This window comes from Miniopterus natalensis, chromosome 17 (genome assembly GCF_054644295.1).
Source record: "Miniopterus natalensis isolate mMinNat1 chromosome 17, mMinNat1.hap1, whole genome shotgun sequence".
Taxonomy (NCBI): Eukaryota; Metazoa; Chordata; class Mammalia; order Chiroptera; family Miniopteridae; genus Miniopterus; species Miniopterus natalensis.
The window spans coordinates 36045299-36065096 of NC_142097.1; the positions used below are offsets into that span (position 1 = coordinate 36045299).

Consider the following 19798-nt stretch of genomic DNA (forward strand, 5'->3'; position numbering starts at 1 on the left):
TGAAACCAAATCCAAAACCCCATTGAAAATTTCAATTGAAGTTTCACCTATTCCTGGGAGACATTAGCAGGGAGGTGGGTCAATTTGTACAGTGGACTCTTGGTTTCTTTGAAGGCAACTTATGATAGTCTTATAATAGCCAGTAGAAATCAATCTAATCTTAAGATGGTACAATTTCTCTTTTCAGACGGTAAAGCTCTAATGGCAAATATTTAACAACACTTAGAGATTCTCAAACAAAAATGATTAAATTACTTGGATTTAAAGTTGATTTCAAAACTATGTCTTTTCCTCTTGTAATTCTGAACAGTAATTACAATTTTCATTTCTTCCCCCATATCATATGTTCCTAAGTTAAAATGTCACGTGGAGGTGGAGGCAACCGCACATTGCTATCATTTGGGGGAAGGGAACCAACTCTCTCTAAGTTAAAGCCGAAAGCATAAAAAATAAAATAAAATAAAAACACCCAACTACTATCAAGTATTGATTTCAAGTCCCCTGTTGGTAATTTGATGAGAAAGTCCCAATCAAGCCATGCTAGCTAAACAAAGTTATTGTCAAAATCAATATTTTCTGGACTATTATTATTTTTGTACTTAACATTTTCCAAAGATCCCCAACTGCTTCCAGCATCATCCATACTAAAATAGAGATATTACGTGCCCAGGGCGAGGCCCTCTCTTGAGGTCAGAGGTGGACTCGCGCTGGGGAGAGCAGGGCCTTACCTAGCAGCCCTGGGTGCTCAGTGACTCGAGCACGGTTCTTGTTAGACTCCTAGAAGATGGAGAACCAGGAGTCCCTCAGGGACGTGAGAATGACTAGATTTTTACACTGGGATCTAAAAGCGCTGAGTCGGATATGGCAATGTGACAGTGAACTGGGTGATCAGAAGAGCGAGGGGACTAGAGCGGTCGAGGGCAGGAAAGATGAAGTCATTTGCCAACTCTTGCCTGATGGCTCGTTTCCAACACCCGGGGAACTGGTTCTCAACTGGTTTACAACCCCGCACCCAGCCCGAGGGTGTGCTCCTGAACTCAGATTGATGTGCACAAAACCCGTGTTTGTCATGTGTCACGCGATGGACGGCTGAGCGGAGCGGACCTGATGACATAGTGTAGATGGGGACACGGCCTGCTGTGGACAAGAGAGGAGAGGCGAGGAGCAACGCCAGGCTGGTGCCAGAGAAAGACTGTGTGTTTATTGCCTTCGAAGTAAACATAGTCTCATGAGATTCCCAAAGGGAGCGATCGAGGCAGTGAACCTGGACTCGCGAAGCGTAATAACATGGGACGGGTGACCGAGGGATTGCGGATGCAAATGAGTACTGTCCCCAAAGTCCACATTCAAACTGTGCCTCAGACAGACACCCGCCTTGGGGAATTGAGGGCAGCCTGTATAAATAGCACGCTGGATGGGATGGACACCTTCATGTGCGCAAGAAATAGAAGGTTAGTGTGCTCGGCGCAGAGCGCTGGCGCAGCACAAAGTGGGCTAAATTTTCTCTCGTCTAAAAAAACCTCCGAGGACAGCAAAGTCCTTCAAATGTGCAGGACAGTTTTGAGCTTATCAGAATTGAAAACTTGAACGACAATTAAAAACAGGCAATAGTAACCTTTATGGGGTGGTTTGTTTTTTGGGGCTCAGGTCCCACCACCCGGAATCAAATTGCTGCGTAGCCCCATTTCTCTCTCCCACCCGAAGACCCCGCTGCCAGGCGGGGTTGGCAGGACAGGGTCAGCAGCGGAAGCCCGTGCTCTGCATTTGCCACAGATGCTCTCTGGAGTCTGCGGGCTGCCACGTGCGTGACTATCACAGGCACCTGTTTCTGCCGTTGACTTCTGTAGGGGACTCTCTCCCTCCTGCCTCCTCCTGTCTGATGCTCATGCTCGCAAAGTAGAATGACCCAGCCTGAGACACTGATCTGAGAGCAACAGTGGCCTCGGTGACTATGGTCTTCGTGACGTTGGAGGACCATTGGGTCTGCTCTCTGAAGAAGAGGCACGTGGGGCTTCAGACTCGCCTCATGATTACTGCCCATCCCTCTGGGTGAAACTCCGAGCTGATCCCTGGCGTGCCGTGGAAATCACTGCCGGTTGACATGGGTGGTGACCACACATTTTCATATTTCGAGGACAGGTGTGTACAGTGTTCTCTGGGATGGAGTTTTCCGTGGTGGCAGTGGGTAAGGAGGTGGTAGATGGCCAGAAAATTGTTGGGTTTAAAAAATTTGAACGCTGAAGTGTAGGGTTGGGTATGGTTTTGCTACATTGTATTTTCCCTTGTTCCTGTATCTCAATTCACATTCTCCTTTGAGCTGGGCGCAGCACCTGAGGACTGCGAAAGACCGGATCCTTCAAAAGGGCCCATCCATGAAAATAATTCCTACTCAAAATGATAGGTCAAAAAACGTGGGAATTAACTGAGAAGTATATGCACTTACTATGTCTTCAACCCCACGCTAGGCACTATGAAGGAATATAAAAACAAGGCGCTTACGATGGGAGAGACATGATTAATACTATACTAGTAAAATGCAAAATATTTAAGTGATAAATTGTGAGGTACCAATTCTAAATTTCAAAGGAACTCATAGAAAAAGGTGAGAAGTCAAGGGAGGATTCATAAAGGAGGTGGTGCTTCCTGGGACCTGAAGGATGTGTAGAAACAGGCTTAGGCTGGAGACAGACCTTGAGCCTGTTGAGTCTGAGATGCCTTTGAGATCCCCTAGTAGAGATTATTGAGTAAACACTTGGATATTCAGATCTGAAGATCAAAAGTGAGGTTTGGGTTGGAAATGGAGATTTAGCAGTCATTGGCAGATCACATCTTGATTTTGGCAGTTAACCTTGATGAACTAACCTGAAGAGAATATATGGAGCAGAGCTTCTTGGGGATGGGGCATGAACTTGGATGGGAAAAAATTACATCTTTATTTCCACCAACCCTCTAGCTGAAGTCTAAGTGCATCTTTCCTTTACGAATGCAGGCAACAGACCACAGTAGTATTAGCAGTGCCTGTGATTTTGTCACCAACAGAAATCACAGATATTTTCACATTTCATTAAATTAGTTGCAGATGTCTCAAAATACCCTTTATGATCACCACTTGTTATTTAATGTGCTAATAAAGAAGCACATACATTACTGAATTACAGATTTCTATAAATATTTTGATGACTATTTCAATAAAAGTGGTTTCCTTTGAAATCCTACATATCTTTTTTTGGTGGGGAGAGGGTTGAAAATATTCTGAGAAGAGGATCTCGGGAGTTCACCATGCTACCTAAGAGGTCTGCAATACAAAAATAGGATAGAGCCCCCGAGTACAGAGAACAGAACCCAGCCTCGAATTTCTCCAGGACTCAGAGCTGGGTGGAGGAGGTAAGGGAGGAAGGCGGCAGAATGTGGCTTCGCAGAAGCTCAGTGAGGAAGATCACGTGGCCGGTCAAAGTTGCCAAGAGGCCAAGGACAGTGAGGACTGAAAGAGACCCGTCACATTCACAGGCGTGGAAAGTCATTTGACGAAGAGCCACGTCTATGGAATGATGAGCATGGAAGCCAGATTGGAGTGGGTAGAGGAGTGTGAGTAGGAGGTGGGGAAATGGAGTCAGTCGGTGTAAATAATTATTTTGAGAACTTTGTCAGTAAAGAAGGAATAGGTGGAGGGGATGTGGGATCGAGGATGGGCTGTTCTGTGTGTGTTTTTAATTTCAGTTTTCGTAGGAGACCTTAGATCATGATTAAATGCTGATGAGAGCCTCTGGTAGAGAGTTGGAGATCCAGGCAGGGGAAGGATGACGGATGGAGTAAGGGTCCTGAGAGCTAGGAGGGGGCTCCTGAGCACCCGTGGAGAGGCGGGATGAGGGGAGGGTGGTGAGGAAGGCAGGGGGTCGGTGGGGTGGGCAGCTGTGAGCTCAGGAAGCTTCCGCCTGAGGACTGGGGAGCTAGAAAGTTGGACGTGAAAGAGAGTTGACCAGGGAACCGGGGAGTTCCAGGAGGTGGGTGTCTGTGACCTTTCAGGGGCAGCATTTTTCAAAGTCTGGTGATTTCTCTCCAGCAGTCGCCAGTGGCCTGGGTGTGGGGTCCAGAGACTGGATGGGCAGGGTTTTGGCAGAGGGGGCAGAAATGTCCTAGTGGATGTGGGTGAGCAGGAGCGCTGGGGGGCTGGGGCTCACCAGGAGATGGAGAACTTTCGGTGGGTGATGTGATCTAGGGTGTGCCGTTGGTGGCGGGGGTGACAGAGTGAAATGGAGGGGGCACTTAAGAGGCGCTGGGAACTGAGGAGCTAGGGTGTGGCTGGATTAGCCAGGTAGATGCTGAAGTCATGTAGGATTGTGGTGGGAGGTCGGGAGATGGGGTGAACAGAGATGGAGCCCCAGAATCTTCACTGAATAAGGGAGAGAGACTGGAAGACAGCAGGGTGACAGTGGGGTCTGGGGTGGGGCAGAGGACGACGTGGTGGAACAGAACAGCATAAGCCTCAGTGGGCCCGTGCTTCCAACAGAGCTGGGGAGCAGTGGTCTGGGAGCAGCATTGGGGAGCAAGCACCCCTGCCTCCTGATCCTAAGGAAGGGGTGCGGGAAGGAGACCAAGAGCACCTCCAGGGAGGGGAGCTCTGGAACAAGGTCTGGCGCACATTTCCTGTGCTCCAGGGAGGCTGGACGGCTCACCCTTTCCCAAACGTGCCCATCTCTCCTTGACCGAGGCTCTTCCTTCCACCTGCCCTGCGGCCCTACCTCAGCTCCCACTTCCAGCTCCCCAAATCCTGCCCATGACTTAAGGTCCAGCTGAAAACCTGCATGCTCTATGAAGCTTTCTTACACTCAGCAGACACTGTCCAGAACCACAGGCACTTGTGTAATGTCTTATTTCACTGAACTCCCCAAGGGCGGGGTCGGGGCTTATTCATGACCATGTCCCCATAGCCCCCAGCACAGTGTCTCAGACACAAAGGGTTTGTAATTCCTTCACAAAAAAATCAATATGAAAACAAAACAAGAAGGTTCTAGGATGAAATGCTGTGTGTGGCTATTCATGTTTAATGCAGGTAGGCACCTGAATAATAATGCCTCGCGAGTGAAAAAATGTTACGTTTTGATATCTGAATTTTAATTGGTTTTTAACAAGTTTTTTCTGGTTTTAAAAATGAATCAGAACCATTTTTTTAAATGGGAATTTTTAATAAAATGTAGCAAACTGAAATACATAGCACTACACAAAATGGGAGAAAAGGCCACTTTATGATAATCTTCCCTCGTGCAATTTCTGAGCCGCTGCGTGCAATTAACACGGGGGCCTCCTCCGGTCAGAGGCCGCCCTCTGGGCGCCGGCAGTTTCAGGGCTGGGATGACAATCGGTGTTTGTATCTCCCGGCCCGGCCTGGCCTCGTGTGGAATCACGCTGGTGGAAGGATTGGCTCTAGGCTGTCTCGCTTATCTGCTGAAAAAGGCAGGCCTGCATTCTGGAAGCAGCTGCAATTTAAACTGACAGTTGCCCCATTTTACTGCCATGCCCTATTTTAAAATTACTGACTGGAACTCTGATGAGGCACAGAAATGAAGGAGAAATGAAGCGCTGCTGGCTTTGCCCAGGACACAGTGGTAATATTCGTAAGCTCCGCTAATGCCGTGGACAGTCTCCAGCGCCCTGTTTGCCCACAGAGGGGTCTGCACACCGGGTATTCCAATTTATCTATAATATCATCATAAAAGAGGGAGCCGATGCAGTCTGGGGAGTGAGCCGGCAGAACGTCCAGTCACAATAAGACGGCTTCTGTTACATGGTACAGTGAATCCAGTCGACTGCGGGCTCTTCTGAGTTTCCTCGGTGCGTGGAGAGCTGCCGCCCAGCTGTCCTTATGTCTTTGTGTTCTTGCCTACCTGCGACAAAAGGAACCACCAGAGCTTTACGGGAGCCATCTGTCCCCTTGCAGAGGGGTATGCCAGGACAAGAACACTCTCTCTAGCTGGTTACTCTGGTCACCACCAGTGCAGAGGTTTCCAGGTCGTTGATTCTAATCGACTAATCTTCAAGCCCAGACTGGCCGCTGCACACAGGCAGCCTCGCCAGGCTACTGACCTCTCAACGCCTTCGAGCAAGGTCAGGGAGCACTCCCTACTCCAAGGAACAGCACGGCCTTTCTGCTCTCTCAGCGGGAGGATTCCTGTTCTGGCTGTTATGGCTTTGTCGCTATGACTTCAACATGTGCACATGCCTGAAACACTCTTGCAGCTGTCTGCCATTGGACATTCATTGAGCCCCTGTTATGCGGTGGTTACACGGCAGTAAACATGCCTGCTCTTGAGTAGCACCGGCCTAAGGTAGAGGCAGAGAGGAAGGTGTGTACCTCAGGGTAGATTTGAATCCAGAGGGTGTGATGGCCACACAAAGGAGGGACAAGAGCAAAGTCACCTGACCCCCCAGGAAAAGCCTTGGAAATGCTTCCCAGAGGAGGTGCCCTCAGAACTGAAGGTCAGGCCATCAGGGCCTTGAGTACCTTGCTAAGGTATTTGAACTTGATCCCAAAGACAATGGGGAACCACTAAAGAATTTTTAATAGAGGAGTGACATGATCCAGTTTGCTTCTAGAGGGTCATTTTTACTGCAGCCCAGAAGACTGCCTGGAAGGGGTGAGGTGAAGACAAACTGACCAGGGAAATGACTCCTACAGAAATCCAGGTGAAAAAGGACAGGACCCTGGGAAGAGAGGCGCTGATGGACAGATTCAAGAGAGAAGAGATAAGACTGTCCAGCTTGGTGTCTGATTGCTGTCTGATTGACTCTGAAGGGGGCAGCAGGGGGAGAAAGTCTTAGATAATTGCCAGAATTCTGCCTTGAGCAGAAACAGGTTCAGGAAGAGGAACAATTTGAGGGGACAGGATGACGTATCCAGCACGTTGAGTCTGAGGGACCTGTGGGACACGCCAAATGGAAAATAAACTCCAATGAAAATTCCCACGGAGCCACACTGGTCAAACCGTGGGCTGTGCATTCCGTCCCCATGACGCGCATCTGGGCTGGAGACACTGTGTCAGAGCCGCCTTATTACTCAGGTGCACCTCGAGGGCGCAGAATCTGAGCCAGAGTCCTGAGGGCGCCTGTGACAAACACCACGCCAGGTGTTAGAGATGACTCACAGCCTCCCAGGGCGCGGCTCTTTGGCAATTAGAACTTTTGTGTGTGTGTGTGACCTGCCTCATCGGAACAGGGGCCTGGGGACAGAAAGGGGGGGGGGTGACCCACAGGAATCTGACAGGGGACAAGCAGAGAAAATTAACAGTGTGACTCACGGAACGCATATGCCATGTGCTAAGTCCTGGCTGCTTTCTTGACACTGCTAAGGGTGCTGGTAGGTTGACATTGACAGATTAATGGGAGAGCAACTCCCTAAGAGCTGTTTGAAAGAGGAGAAGCTGAAGATTTCACAGACAGGATAGGCTGAATAAATAGGTAATGAAAGGAATTGAGCAAATATACCCAGGTGGTGGAAAACCACAAAATGCAAATCAAGCCAGCCAGAGTTACAGTACTGCATTGCAAAACATTGCATTATGGATCATGCAGGGCTAGTATCTGGGAAACAAAACCCCTTCCTGGCCCATGGGGTATTGTTTGTGTTTTGGATTTGACCACAGTCTGAAGCAGGGCTGTCCCATATATCTTTCTGCAACCATGGAAATGGTCTATATATGCGTGATCTAATACAGAGGCCACAGGCCACAGGCCACACGTGGCTACTGAGCACGTGAAATGTGACCAGTGAGACCAAGGAACAACTGACTTCTAAATGTTATTTTAATTCATTTAAATTTACAGTTAAATAGCCCCATGTGCTAGTGGCCACTGTATTGGACAGCTCAGTTCTAGACTTTTGCTGCCTTGATGTAATGAATGGACATTCTGACTTTTTAAGCCACTGCAGGTTACTTGAAGAGGCTTTATTTTAGCCTCCAAAGTTTGTGTGGATTATGACGGACAAAACAATGAAAATGTTTATGTTGTGTAACCGCCTCCACTCTTTACCCACCTCGCTTTCTGGGAGATCCAGGTGATCTCACTGATGTAAACATCCTGCCGAGCCAGGCCTGGGGGCAGAGCCAGCTGCTGCTGGGATCAGGTGAACTGCCTCCTTCCAGTGGAAGGTTGGGTCCTTGTGACCTGGAATCTAAATACTTAGTTGCTCGGCTGCTGTTGGTGAAAGGACAATAATCTTTTTCTATTAGCAGAGCAAACAAAAAACAGCTGGTTTCCACCTTCTTTGCCCACAGAGTAAAGGCAGTGACCGTGTGGCCTCAGTCCTTGATGTTTGTGCATTAGCAACGGTGACACTTCCAGCAAGGACACAGGATCTTGGAAAATGAGAAGGGCCCATGACATCTCTCTTTGTTGAAGGTTGCTGTCCCCCAGGTCTTGGGCTAGTCATTTTCATTTTCTATGGGGAAATCAGGGCTCCTGTCCCTTCTCCGCGAAGGTTGGAGGGGGTGAAACATCACCGTGCTCCTGTCAATCACAGCCAGCTCCTCTAGGCCTCCGGGGAAATGATTTCCTACTCATATGGAGAGACTGCTTTGTTTTTTGGTCTACTAAATCATCTAGCTGCTAGTTGGTTATGTGGCGCTGATGTTTATTTATTTCCCTGTTAAATTCAAATCTGATTAAACAGTTCACAAAGTTGGATGTAGCTTTGAAAAAAGGGTCTAAAATTAAGTTGTTACTTGGGTTGGCTCTTAGAAATCTAGCCTGGGTCTGAGCTGAGGTGAAAGAAGGTACTCTAGAAGCCTCAGAGCCTGCCCCTCCACTGATACCTGTTGGAGCATCATTTGCAAGAATAGCTGGACACCAAGGCAATTTACAATGTAATCTAATGTTAGCATGACATTTAAGAGTCTCACTCGTTCTCATAATGATCCCATGAGATAAGCGTAATAAGTATCTCCGTGATGGGAAACTGAGTGGTTTGCCTGGATTCATGCTGTAACGAGGAGGAGAGCTGGCCCTCGATCATAAGTGTTCTTTCTACTAGGCCGCACCGCCAACTTAACTGTATTTAGGAGGAACCACTCCACAGACTCGGCACAGGCTTGATAGTTCTTGCTTTATCTTAGATTTAGATTTAACACCACCTCTGCACAACCAGAGCTTAAAGCCACTGGTTCTAATGAGGAAGCAATGTTATAATGGAGTGGCCACCATGCTAACTGTGCATTTGGGGACCTGCCCGCCTCTAGGCAGGTGTTGGGAAATTATAGCTTAAAACTGGCTCTGCTACTTGACGGTAAATGCCTCACTTATTCCAGGCCCATCAGAATTGTGACAATCTGAGACTGGGTTAAGGAATGAACAGGTGATGGGAATTGCAATATGTGCCAAAATTTGGTGGTGGCATGCTTCACGTCGCGACTGTACAGTAGAAAAACATCCACAGATTAAGCAATCCATTTTCATACCACCCACTAGGTCCGAGAGTGAACTTGCCTTCAGAAATCAGAGGCAAAACGCTCCTTAGAGTTTTCAGCCACAGGAATCTGGAAGAAAATTACTCAGGGGGATGTTCACCTAGGGAAGAGGGCTTTGGTTAGGTTTCCACCGTCTCATTGAGCTGCATCTTAATCCTGCCCTTTTCTGTTTGGCCAAGGATCTTTTGTACTCTTGTGCCTGATGTGACATTCAATACACTAAGCTCTGGAAACTGGATCAGTCTGCCTGGGTTCTCTTTGCGAGGTGCCACAGCCTCCTCCGAGAGACTAGCTCCAGACTTCCCCGCTATGGAGAATCCTGCAGAAAGAGCTTTGATCCAAACCTGGGAAGGGAATTCTCCAAATCAACCCATGATCCTGGGGCCTGAGGATTTCCAGGATCTGGTTTGATTCTCATAAGGGATCTCTGGCTTCACTTGTGCCAAGCAAACATTGAAGGATGGAGCCAGGAGGGACGAATGTTATGAGCACACAAGTCAGATGGCTATTGAAATGCTGCATTCGGCGACATCTTCTCTCACCCTGCCCTTCCTGTGCTTTTGTATCCAGAGGCAAGTCCTCTAGTGTCCCCAAGGAATATCTGTAATACAGAGAGCCAAGCAGGGGTGAGTTTCACTGTGGAAAATTCTGATTTTGTCACCCTTCTCAATGGAGAAGATGTGACCTTGAGGGCATGATCAAGGCCCAAACTCTTGGGATGTCATTATCTGGAAAAACTTGGGATTATGTAAGTAGTGTTGTTTCGAGTTCTCTGACATTGACTATGCCTGTCCTTGTACTTTAGAATAGAAATTGCCAGTTTTATGCATTTTACCACCTATTTTTGTCTTGATTTCATAATTACTTTTATATGTATAACTATGTCCTTTGTAGATACGGTCTGAATGTTTTGCAATGATGACTTAAAGAATGAATAATTTTTTAATTTTTTTTTTTTTAACTTTAAAAAAAAAAAGATATCTTTATTGATTTCAGAGAGAGGAAAGGAGAGGGAGAGAGAGATAGAAACATCAATGATGAGAGAGTCATTGATCGGCTGCAGCCCGCAACCCGGGCATGTGCCCTGACCGGGAATTGAACCCTGATCGCCTGGATCCTAGGTCGACGCTCAACCGCTGAGCCACCCCGGCCGGGCAAGAATGAATAATTTTTATAGTTGAAGAAAACTATAGGAATCTGTCACCAGCTTGTCCCCCAAACAAGACTGTGAAGAGGAGCATGAAACTCAAGACTTAAAATGTCTTAAATGCATGAGCATCGCCATACAAAACAGCCTCGACTGCATATGTGGGTCTTTGCATAAAAACTGAAGAACCCAGCTGCCCATTGTTTGACAACTCCAATCTGGAAGATTGCTACATGCTACCTATTTGTCTTAAATTTACATTACATTTTTTATCTGTCCTTGATTTTTGTTCCTAAGTACAAAAATATGAGAAGTTATCTTAATGCTAAAAATGTGCTGTTCTAGCCAAACTAGACTTAATTTTTGGATTGATCTCATGCCCTAAATTTCATCAGCATCAGGCATTATATTTAGTCCTTAAGTAACAGGAAAGATCTAGGCGACATCTTTTTCTCAGTGCTGCCAATATTGTGCGATAGTCTCTCTCACCTTCACACTCTAGGAGGAATATTTTATCGTGTGACTGTATGGTCCTTAATAGGGAGTATAGATCTCTCCCAGGGATGCAGCTATATCCATGAACATCAATCACTGATGTTTCTAGGTGTCCTTTGAACATTAAATAACCGCAGTGTGAACATCCTAGATTAGAGAAGAAATCCCAACAAGAATTTGATTGATATCAGGTATCCAGAACCTATCTCAGGGATCCACATCGCCAATAGAAGAGAGAATCCATCCTCTAGAGTATATTTCAGGCATAAAATATTAAATAAGACTTCATAAAAGGCATATTACTCATCTTAAATCAATTCACCATGCTAACAACGGGTGTTGAACGCAGCCTGTGGTATTTAGCTTACATGGCATAAGTAAACTTCTCACGCAGATAAGTGCTAACTGCACATGAAACATGATCGTACGGCTCAGCGGTTCAGAGCACCCTCTCTGGGCTCAGTCTGCCTGCAACAGAATCCCTACCTTACCACATACTGGCTGTAAAATCCGAGGTAAAGTTTCTTAACTTTTCTAAGGCTCAGTTTTTTTCCTCTGTAAAATGAGGCAAATAATAGATAGAGATTTAAGAAAATTAAATAAGCTACTATGCATAAAGTACCTGGCACGGTGTGAATGTTGTAAGCACTCAAATAATGGTAACTCCTATTACTGTTATCATCATTCTCATATTGCTATTATATTATATTGATCTTTTTATTTATTATCATCCTAGACAAAAATATTTGAACAGTGGCTAGTTATTATATGATGCAGTTATTGCTGCATTTTACTCTCTTCATTTAAAATAAGAACTGGATTTGCAATGCGATGGGTTAGACTATAAGGAAAGAAGCGTGAGGCCGAACCAGGGTGAAGAGGGAAGGTCAGGTCTCGGGGTGGGGGTGGTACCCAGAATGGGAGCTCCTGCCCCTGACCGTTAGGATTCTTCAACACCCCCTTTTTGTGTTGGCTTTTTCACACACACACACACACACACGCACGCACGCACGCACGCACGCACACACACACACACGGCAGCCGGAGAATGCCTTCCAGAGTTCTGAGTACCTGTCTGGAAGATGACCTGCTTGAAAACCGGGATCTGTCCGCATTTGCCTCTTGCCCCCCGAACTGATCTCGTTTCTTCTCATTTGAATCTCTTCTGTATTCCTGTCGTCTCAGACAAGCCTGGAGGAAGAAGAGGGTGGTCGTTTTTCCGTCGTTCTGGGTCAACGACGGGCTTTGATTACTTTTGCTTACTTCCTATGGTGACGAACGCGAAATAAGCCACGAGGTAAACACACGGGGCGCGTCTGCCGTGTTCAGCGACACCTGCCGCACTCGCCCAGGCGTCTCTGCCTCTGCCCCAAATGCCAGGTGAAACGATTAGTCCTTGCTTTAGTCAAGTCAAACAGCAAACATACGGAGAGGCACTTCGTCAAGGGCTTACCCAACGACTGCCCTCTCAAGGAAGGAGTACCTAATGTGCCGTATTGGCTTCTCTTTCCCGTCTCTTTCTCTTCATAGCTGCGCCTTCGGGTTCACCTCCACTACTCTGTCCCCTTGGATTACACACTAGTTATAGGAGAAGGCTTTTCCTACCTGAGACCTTTAGCACATGCTGTTCCTTCCACTGGGAATGCCTTTTGCAGGATGTTCTCCTGACAGGTTCTGCTGACAGACTAAGAACTAGCTGGGTGGCATCTCAGGTTTTCCCTGCCTCTCCTCTCTTCCCCAGGCCAAAGTAATTGCTCCTTTATACATACAAAGCTTGAGTTACGCAATTTTTCCCTGTAGTATTTAGTTGTTTTGTTTTTGAGCCTGTTTCTCCTGCTGATCAGCGAGAACCATGATGGTAAGGACCGCTTCTTATCTTTCGGATCTCCTTGCATCTAGCATTTAATGTTAATTGAATTGCATTTTTTTTTTTTGAGGAAAATAACAAACCCCAAATGTTATAAAAATACAGTAAAAATTAAAAAACATTTTTTTATTTTTAAAAAACAAAATTAAAAGAAAATCTAGTTCCAAAAGATTTTTCCTCCAGTACTGAACAAACCGGAGAATATCATGTGCTATGGGGATCTCAATGACAGCTTAAATACCCTGAAAGAATAAAACTGCTTGGACCGTTTCTAGACTTGTAGAGCCAGTGACTAAATTCACCACTGCCCTGCCAGAGCCAAATTATCCACTGTCATTTTAAAAAAGGCAGTGTCAAGACCAACAATATTATTTCTGAACTTGGCCGGACATGTCCACCTTCCTGGCTGGGTGGAGAAAGGGAAGATTTCTTGGGCATTTTTTCACTTCTGATGGAAAAGCATCTCCTTCCTTGATGTTGAAGGACTTGCCAGGGGTTCCTGCCATGGAGAAAGCCTAACATTATGCTACAAGATGAAGAATAGAAATGACCTGATATTAACCAGACAGTTCCCACTTGGGAAACCGGAGAGTCAATTACAAGGGAAGCACCGGCCTCCAGGCTCAGGCACAGCGGCCAACTGGTCACCGCCGCACGTGGGATCCTGGCTTCCCGAGGAAACGTGCGGTTCCACCCTCCTTGCTTGGAAAGGGAGAACGCTCCCAGATGGCTGGTGCTTTTCCATCTCGTGGTTAATCTTATTTCCAAAAACTATCCCATATAGACAGTGAGCCACTGTAATAAATCCTGGGCAGTGTTTGTTTTCGTAAATAATTTAAACAAGAAAACTCAAAAAATACTAGACAGGCACTATAACAAATAAGATAAGCACCAGAGGGAGTTAGCTGGAGCACTTGGTGCAGTTTAGCTAAATGCAGGCCCCTTTTTTCCCACTCCTTCTACACTGACTTGGGATCGGAGCCCCCGTCTGGCAGGAGCCCTGCTTTGGCACACTGTGTCCTGCAGCGGCAGATGCCTGGTCACCCTAACCTACTGGTATCGGAGGAGCAAGAAAACGCTGATGGGCTGAAAGGGGAGGAGCCCGTCTAAGCAAATGCTCGCAGGACTCAGGCAGATTCTGTGGGATGAACAGAATTCTTGTGGGCTGAGTGTTTTTTGAAAATTCTCTCCAAGAATGCATGCGACTTAAATATTTCTTTACCAAAAGGGGAGGAGGAATAGAATGGTTTGCAGTGTTGGAAAAAAATTATTTTTCTCCTCTGGTTCCTTACCCCTTCTCTCGTAGAGGAGCAGGAGAACCAACCGGTGGCAAGGTAGGTACTTCCAATTATTTTATTTTGATCCAGCCAAGCAATCTTTCTGTGTAAATCAAACATTAATCCTCTCAAAGTCACAGCTTTGCTAAGAAGGAACACAGGGACAGAGCCAAGTCCTGGCTTCCAGTCCTAGAAACAGCAAGAATCCAGCCGTACTCCTCCCAGGGGCTAGTTTTCCTGTCACTTGTAAATACTGATTTTTTTTGGTTGACGTGGTTGATGCTGACGTCGGTTCTACTCTGGGGGCCCTGAAGTGACAGGCAGAGGAGTGTGACATCACAGGATGGGGAGGAGGAATGGGCTTGTTTTTCATAGTCACCAGGGGCTCCCCTTGCCCAGAACTTTCCAAATTTTCCCTTTCAAATTCACGTGCCTGGAGCTAAATTGCTATAAATAAGTTTCTGTTCATGTGACATAACTGGCTGAGGGCAGTCTTGAAACTGAAGCCGCGTCAGGTGACGGCTCCTCCCTTCCTTCTCAGAGGGTCGGGGCTTCCTCCTTCGCCCTTCCTTGGTGTTGCCCCCTGCCCCCGGCCTGCACCCCCCCCCCAGCTCATCCCCCGACTGCAGTCACGCAGTCAGGCTGCTTTCTGTGCGGGAGCCACCCCCGTGGGCGCAGACGCAGAAGGTGCGTGTAGGCCTGTGGGGGACGACGTGGGCTTCGTGACTCACTGTAACTCAATCCCGGCACACACGACGAGCCCGGCTCTGCCACTTTCGAGCATCGTGACCTTGGGCGAGCTGACTAACTCCATTGAGCCTCGCTCCCCTCATGTGTGGGGGGGGGTGAGATGGCCCCGTGTGGCCCGAGTGTTGGGGAGCCCGAGGCGCTGCTGGTCAGATGCTTAGCCGGGCGACTGGCTCGTGGTTCGTGCTCAATAAAAGACACTCATCACCACCACCACCACCACCGCTATGATTTTAAGAGCATTTTAATTGTTTCCAATCCCACTTCTTGGTTTACTTCTATGTCTAAAGTCAGCCTTTGCCAAACAATGTGACTCTGATCTTGGCCATGGAAGAAGACAGACTCTTTCTGTCCAGGCCTGAGCTTCATGTTGTTTTTCTGCCCGGGAAGTAGACGTGTGTTTCCAAAGCCCACTCCTCCCCCCACGGCCAGCTGAGGAGCGCCTGTCCAGTCACTCGGGGTCCCTCCATAAACCACTTTTCTTCAGCGTGACAGCTTTCTGAGTCAACAGGGATGCTCAAAGCTTCTTTTGTTTCTTTGATAATAGGTCTCCTCTTTTACCAGCGCTCCTGGTGCCTTAAGACGCCGTCAATGTACCACAGGAACACTCCCCAGCCTCGCAGTCGGGGCATGAGAACCATCCTAAGACCCAACTTTACATCTTAGTCAACAGTGGCCCCTGTCAAGGTTATTGCTCAAACTGCGCAGGCATTTTGGGAAGTGGGAGTTGCCACTGCCTTAATTGGTCATTTTTGGTTATTCTTTTGATCCAGCCAGCAGAAGTCAGAGTCTGGGGTTTTAATCATCGCTGGTGACATGGTTAAAGTTCATTTGTTCTGAGAGGTTAAGTAATCAAAGGTGTAAAAAGAGTTTGATGTGATACTCCCCGCAAATGAGTTGATTTTCCTGTTCTAGCCGAGAAGAGTAGAGAAGGACAGACCTCAGAGGTAAGCAGGTGGGAAGGGAAGTTGAATTATCTCCATTCCCTGAACCTTCTGAGTGGATGGCGCCACCTGGCATCGCCACCTCCCATGCCCTTGAACAAGTTTATATCACGTTCAGCGTTCGATCTGCACTCGAAGGAATTAGGATTTGTAAATGACATGAGTTGAAACCCATCTGGTAGATCTACATTTGGTAGATTATGGAAAATCATTCTGAAATGCCAAGTGTAATCTTTCCCTCCAGCTTTCAGTGGACGTTACTGGCTAAATTCTGTCTCCAGGTTCCTAAACACATTTGACCAAAAGGAGAAGGGAAAAAAATAAAGCCATGCAGTATGAACACCCTTGCAGCAATAGAGCCAACTTCTGAGATGGCATATAATTATATACTAGTTACCGATTCTGAAATAGCATGTAATATGCCAAATAGATGTTTATTTCCTCTTGTTTTTTCAAAAGGGTCCCACCCAACCACTGAAAGGAGTAGCATGAAAATAACTCAGGGTGGGCTGAACCCTCCTCTCCTGCTGCTCGCACGCAGACCTGTAAGGCACTGCTCATTTGGTGCATACCAACCCGTAGCATATTTTAGGCTGTAGCAGAAATCGTGTATACAGGAGGTTTCTAAGGGCTTCAATTTGAGCCAGTTCATTAAAAGCGAGTCAAGCACAGGAAGGGATGTGTGGCAAATGTATATGATTTGGGGGTCATATCTAGTTATTAGGTCTTATGCTATTTGTACACCCAGAAATGGGGGCTCCCTAGTGTCAAAGCAGGTCACTGCACTGTGAGTGAAAGCTGGGGTTTCTACAAGTGACTGGCCAAGTTCATAAATGTTTTAATATCCACCCAATACAAAGTGATGTCTACCTTAGTAAATTACCTAAATGTACATCGGTCATATATGGACCAGGTTATTGAGGGGTCATGCTGAATCTGAGGTGCCTACGCGACACCCAGATGGAAGGTCCATCAGCAGGGGTGCATCTGATTCCGACACTTGGGGAAGGCTCGGGTTACACGTCATTGGCATATGAGTGCTGGTTAAAAACAAAGGAGGAAAGGAAATGGGTCACGGAGGCCTCGTGAATTAGGAAAAATCGGGTGGAAGACGGAAAACTGGGGGAATTAACGTTAGAGGGGCCGGGCGAAGGATGTGAGAGGAACAGATGGAAAATGGGGAGAGCGTGATGTCAGAACCCAAAGGAGTGATGTTTCAAGAAGAAAGGAGTAACTGTGTCAGATGCAGGTAAAGCTCCGGAAGACAAAGGCTAAAAACGTAGAGCTTTGAAAAAAGCAGAGCAGTTTAGAGTAGTGATGAGAACAGAGGGAGTTGATGGTTAGGGGACCGTGCTGAAGCGAGTCATCCTTCATTCCTTTCTTCTCCCCTCCCCAGCCTCCCCCCCCAGCTATCAGCAAGATGTCTGTGCTGCTTCTATTTCCTGGTCAACCTACTTCTCGTGACCTCTATTCCTACCGCCCTAGCCCAAGCCACCAGAATTTCTCTCTGAAATTTCCACTGTAGTTTCCTTACTAGTTTTTCTGCCACTTCTCTTGCCCCTTTCAGACTTTTCCCCACACAGCGGCCAGAGAGAGCTTTTAAAAATGTGGATCAGATCATACCACTCCCCTGCTTAAAAATCATCCAGTCATTCTCACTGCGATCAGAATAAGCTCCAAACACCAAGCTTTGTCCGGAAAACATAACCTGGCCCTATCTACGGCTCCCACACTCACCCTTGATCAATGTGTTGCTGGCACTCTGGCCTTCTTTTGTTTCCTCCTATGCTCCAAGTTAGTTCCTGCCTCCGGGCCTTTGCACTTGCTCAGGATGTCCTGACTGGCCCTTTCCCATCATTTACGTGCACGGCCACAGTTGCTTCCTCAGAAGGACTCCCTGCCTGTTTAAAGGAGCATCATCCCACCCCTATGACCTGTTTTATCTGCCTTATTATGTTCATCAGTAACTGAAGCGATCTTACATATTTATTTATCCATGTGAATTATTTGCTTCTCAATTCTAAATAAGAACTCTGGGAGAAAAGGGACTTTGTTCAGGACATAGTAGGCACTTAAGCATTATTATTTATAAGGACAGTGTTGAAAGTGCCCTTATGAATAAGAACAGTGTTGAAAGCCCAACAGAGATTAGAAACAAAACTGCAGTGGCTCCAAGCCACAGTTGTATGATTTTTGTTTTTCAACAGAGACCATAAGATAAGATTGATTATCTTACATGCCCATTCTGAAGACAATTTCAAACAAGTGTTTCAAAACATGGGTCGGGTGGCAGAGGCATCTTGGTGAGAAGTAGATGCACTCCCAGTGTGACCAGTTTGAATGTTTATCTTCTCACTCATTTTATACAAATTCCCTCAATTTTATAGTCTTGTAGGTGTGTTGCCAAGTTGTGGGAGATATGTGCTGACTTCGTTTCCAGCCCCACAGCTAAGCTGTGTTACACGGGTGAAATCAGGTTACTGAGATAGGTCTGGTTTCCTTGGTGACCTGGGAGGTTCAGTTATATTTGAAATTGCTAAGGTAGGAGAGGAGCCTGATAAAGGCAGTTCTGTGTCTTCCTTAGGGAAGGAGCACTTTTCAATGGGCTGAGGACATGCCTCCTGGGTGGGTGACAGTTGACCTCTGGGCCAGCGCCTGCGGGCTGAATGACACTTCCTAAGTGCTCCCAGAATCCCACATCCCGTCTGGCAAGTTTGTCCTATGCCAGCGCTGGGACACTGCATCACGACTCCTCAGGCTGTCTGTTTTGTTTTTGCATGTAAACACTGTAGCTAGGGTGACGAATAGCTTATTGTGGAATGTGCTAACCACCTTTCTTCTGGCAGGATGACAACAAGGGCCATGTCATTTTATAAATGGTAGGGCAACCCAATTTACTCTTTAATGTCTTTTTCCTTGATAGCAGGTTTATCAAATTTAAGCCCTAATGTCATTTTTACAAAAAACATATCTTTATTGATTTCAGAGAGAGGAGGGGAGAGGGAGAGGGAGACAGAAACATCAATGATGAGAGTCATTGATCGGCTGCCTCCTACATGCCCCCAACTGGGGATCGAGCCTGCAACCCGGGCATGTGCCCTGACCGGGAATCAAACTGTGATCTCCTGGACCCTAAGTCCATGCTCAACCGCTGAGCCACACCCAGCCAGGCCTTAAGGTCATTTGTTGACCAAGTTTGTGTACCAAGCTCTGTGCTAAATACTTTAAAAAGGCTATCTCCTTTTATTTTCATGATAATATTAGGAGGTGGGTACTATTCTTATCCCCATTTTACAGACAAGGAAACTGAGACTCAGAGGTAAACTGGCTTTCTGTGGTCACACAGCTTGTGAGTGGTGGGTTTTGGATCTTAGAAAACTATTGCAGCTCATCATACACTGATACTGTCTGCCGAATCCTCTCCTAATGCTGTAAGTGGAGGTGGAAGGTAACTCTTGTTTTCTGCAATTACCTGATATTCAGACTCCACCTTATGCTGCATGTCCCGCAGATGTTGAGCATCACTGAGGAACTTCTGTCTGTCCCTTGCTTCATGCAACATGATTATTAATCCCTGACCTGCATATAAAAGAGGAACAAATGTGCTGTGATAGAACCCAGTGTTACTTTGCCATATTTGGAATTAGTATATTCCCTTCATTAATCTAATTTCCATTGTTTGAAAGGCGCAGATGCTCCTTTCAGACTGAAGGGACTCTCTGTATTGGCGCTGATGTCCTTACAGCCCTCCTGTTCCAGGCATAATAAATAATGCAGCCATCGGCTGGCTTCGGTAATCTGTCCTGGTTAGTCACAGGGAGTTAGATTGACAGACACCTGATTCAGAAGCAGGTCTGCAAAGG

At 46.8% G+C, this 19798-nt stretch overlaps 1 protein-coding gene across 1 annotated transcript in view; it reads right to left on the reverse strand.

The window, feature by feature from the left end:
- MARCHF10 (membrane associated ring-CH-type finger 10) overlaps positions 1–19511 on the reverse strand; it is a 59390-nt gene extending 39879 nt beyond the window's left edge. The window contains exons 1-2 of the mRNA XM_016204832.2: positions 19408–19511; positions 12172–12291 (exon numbers count right to left, since the gene is read on the reverse strand). Coding sequence (XP_016060318.2) covers positions 12172–12291; positions 19408–19497 — 210 coding nt within the window. The 5' untranslated portion in view covers positions 19498–19511. The remainder of the gene's footprint in view (positions 1–12171; positions 12292–19407) is intronic.
- Positions 19512–19798: the final 287 nt, after the last annotated feature.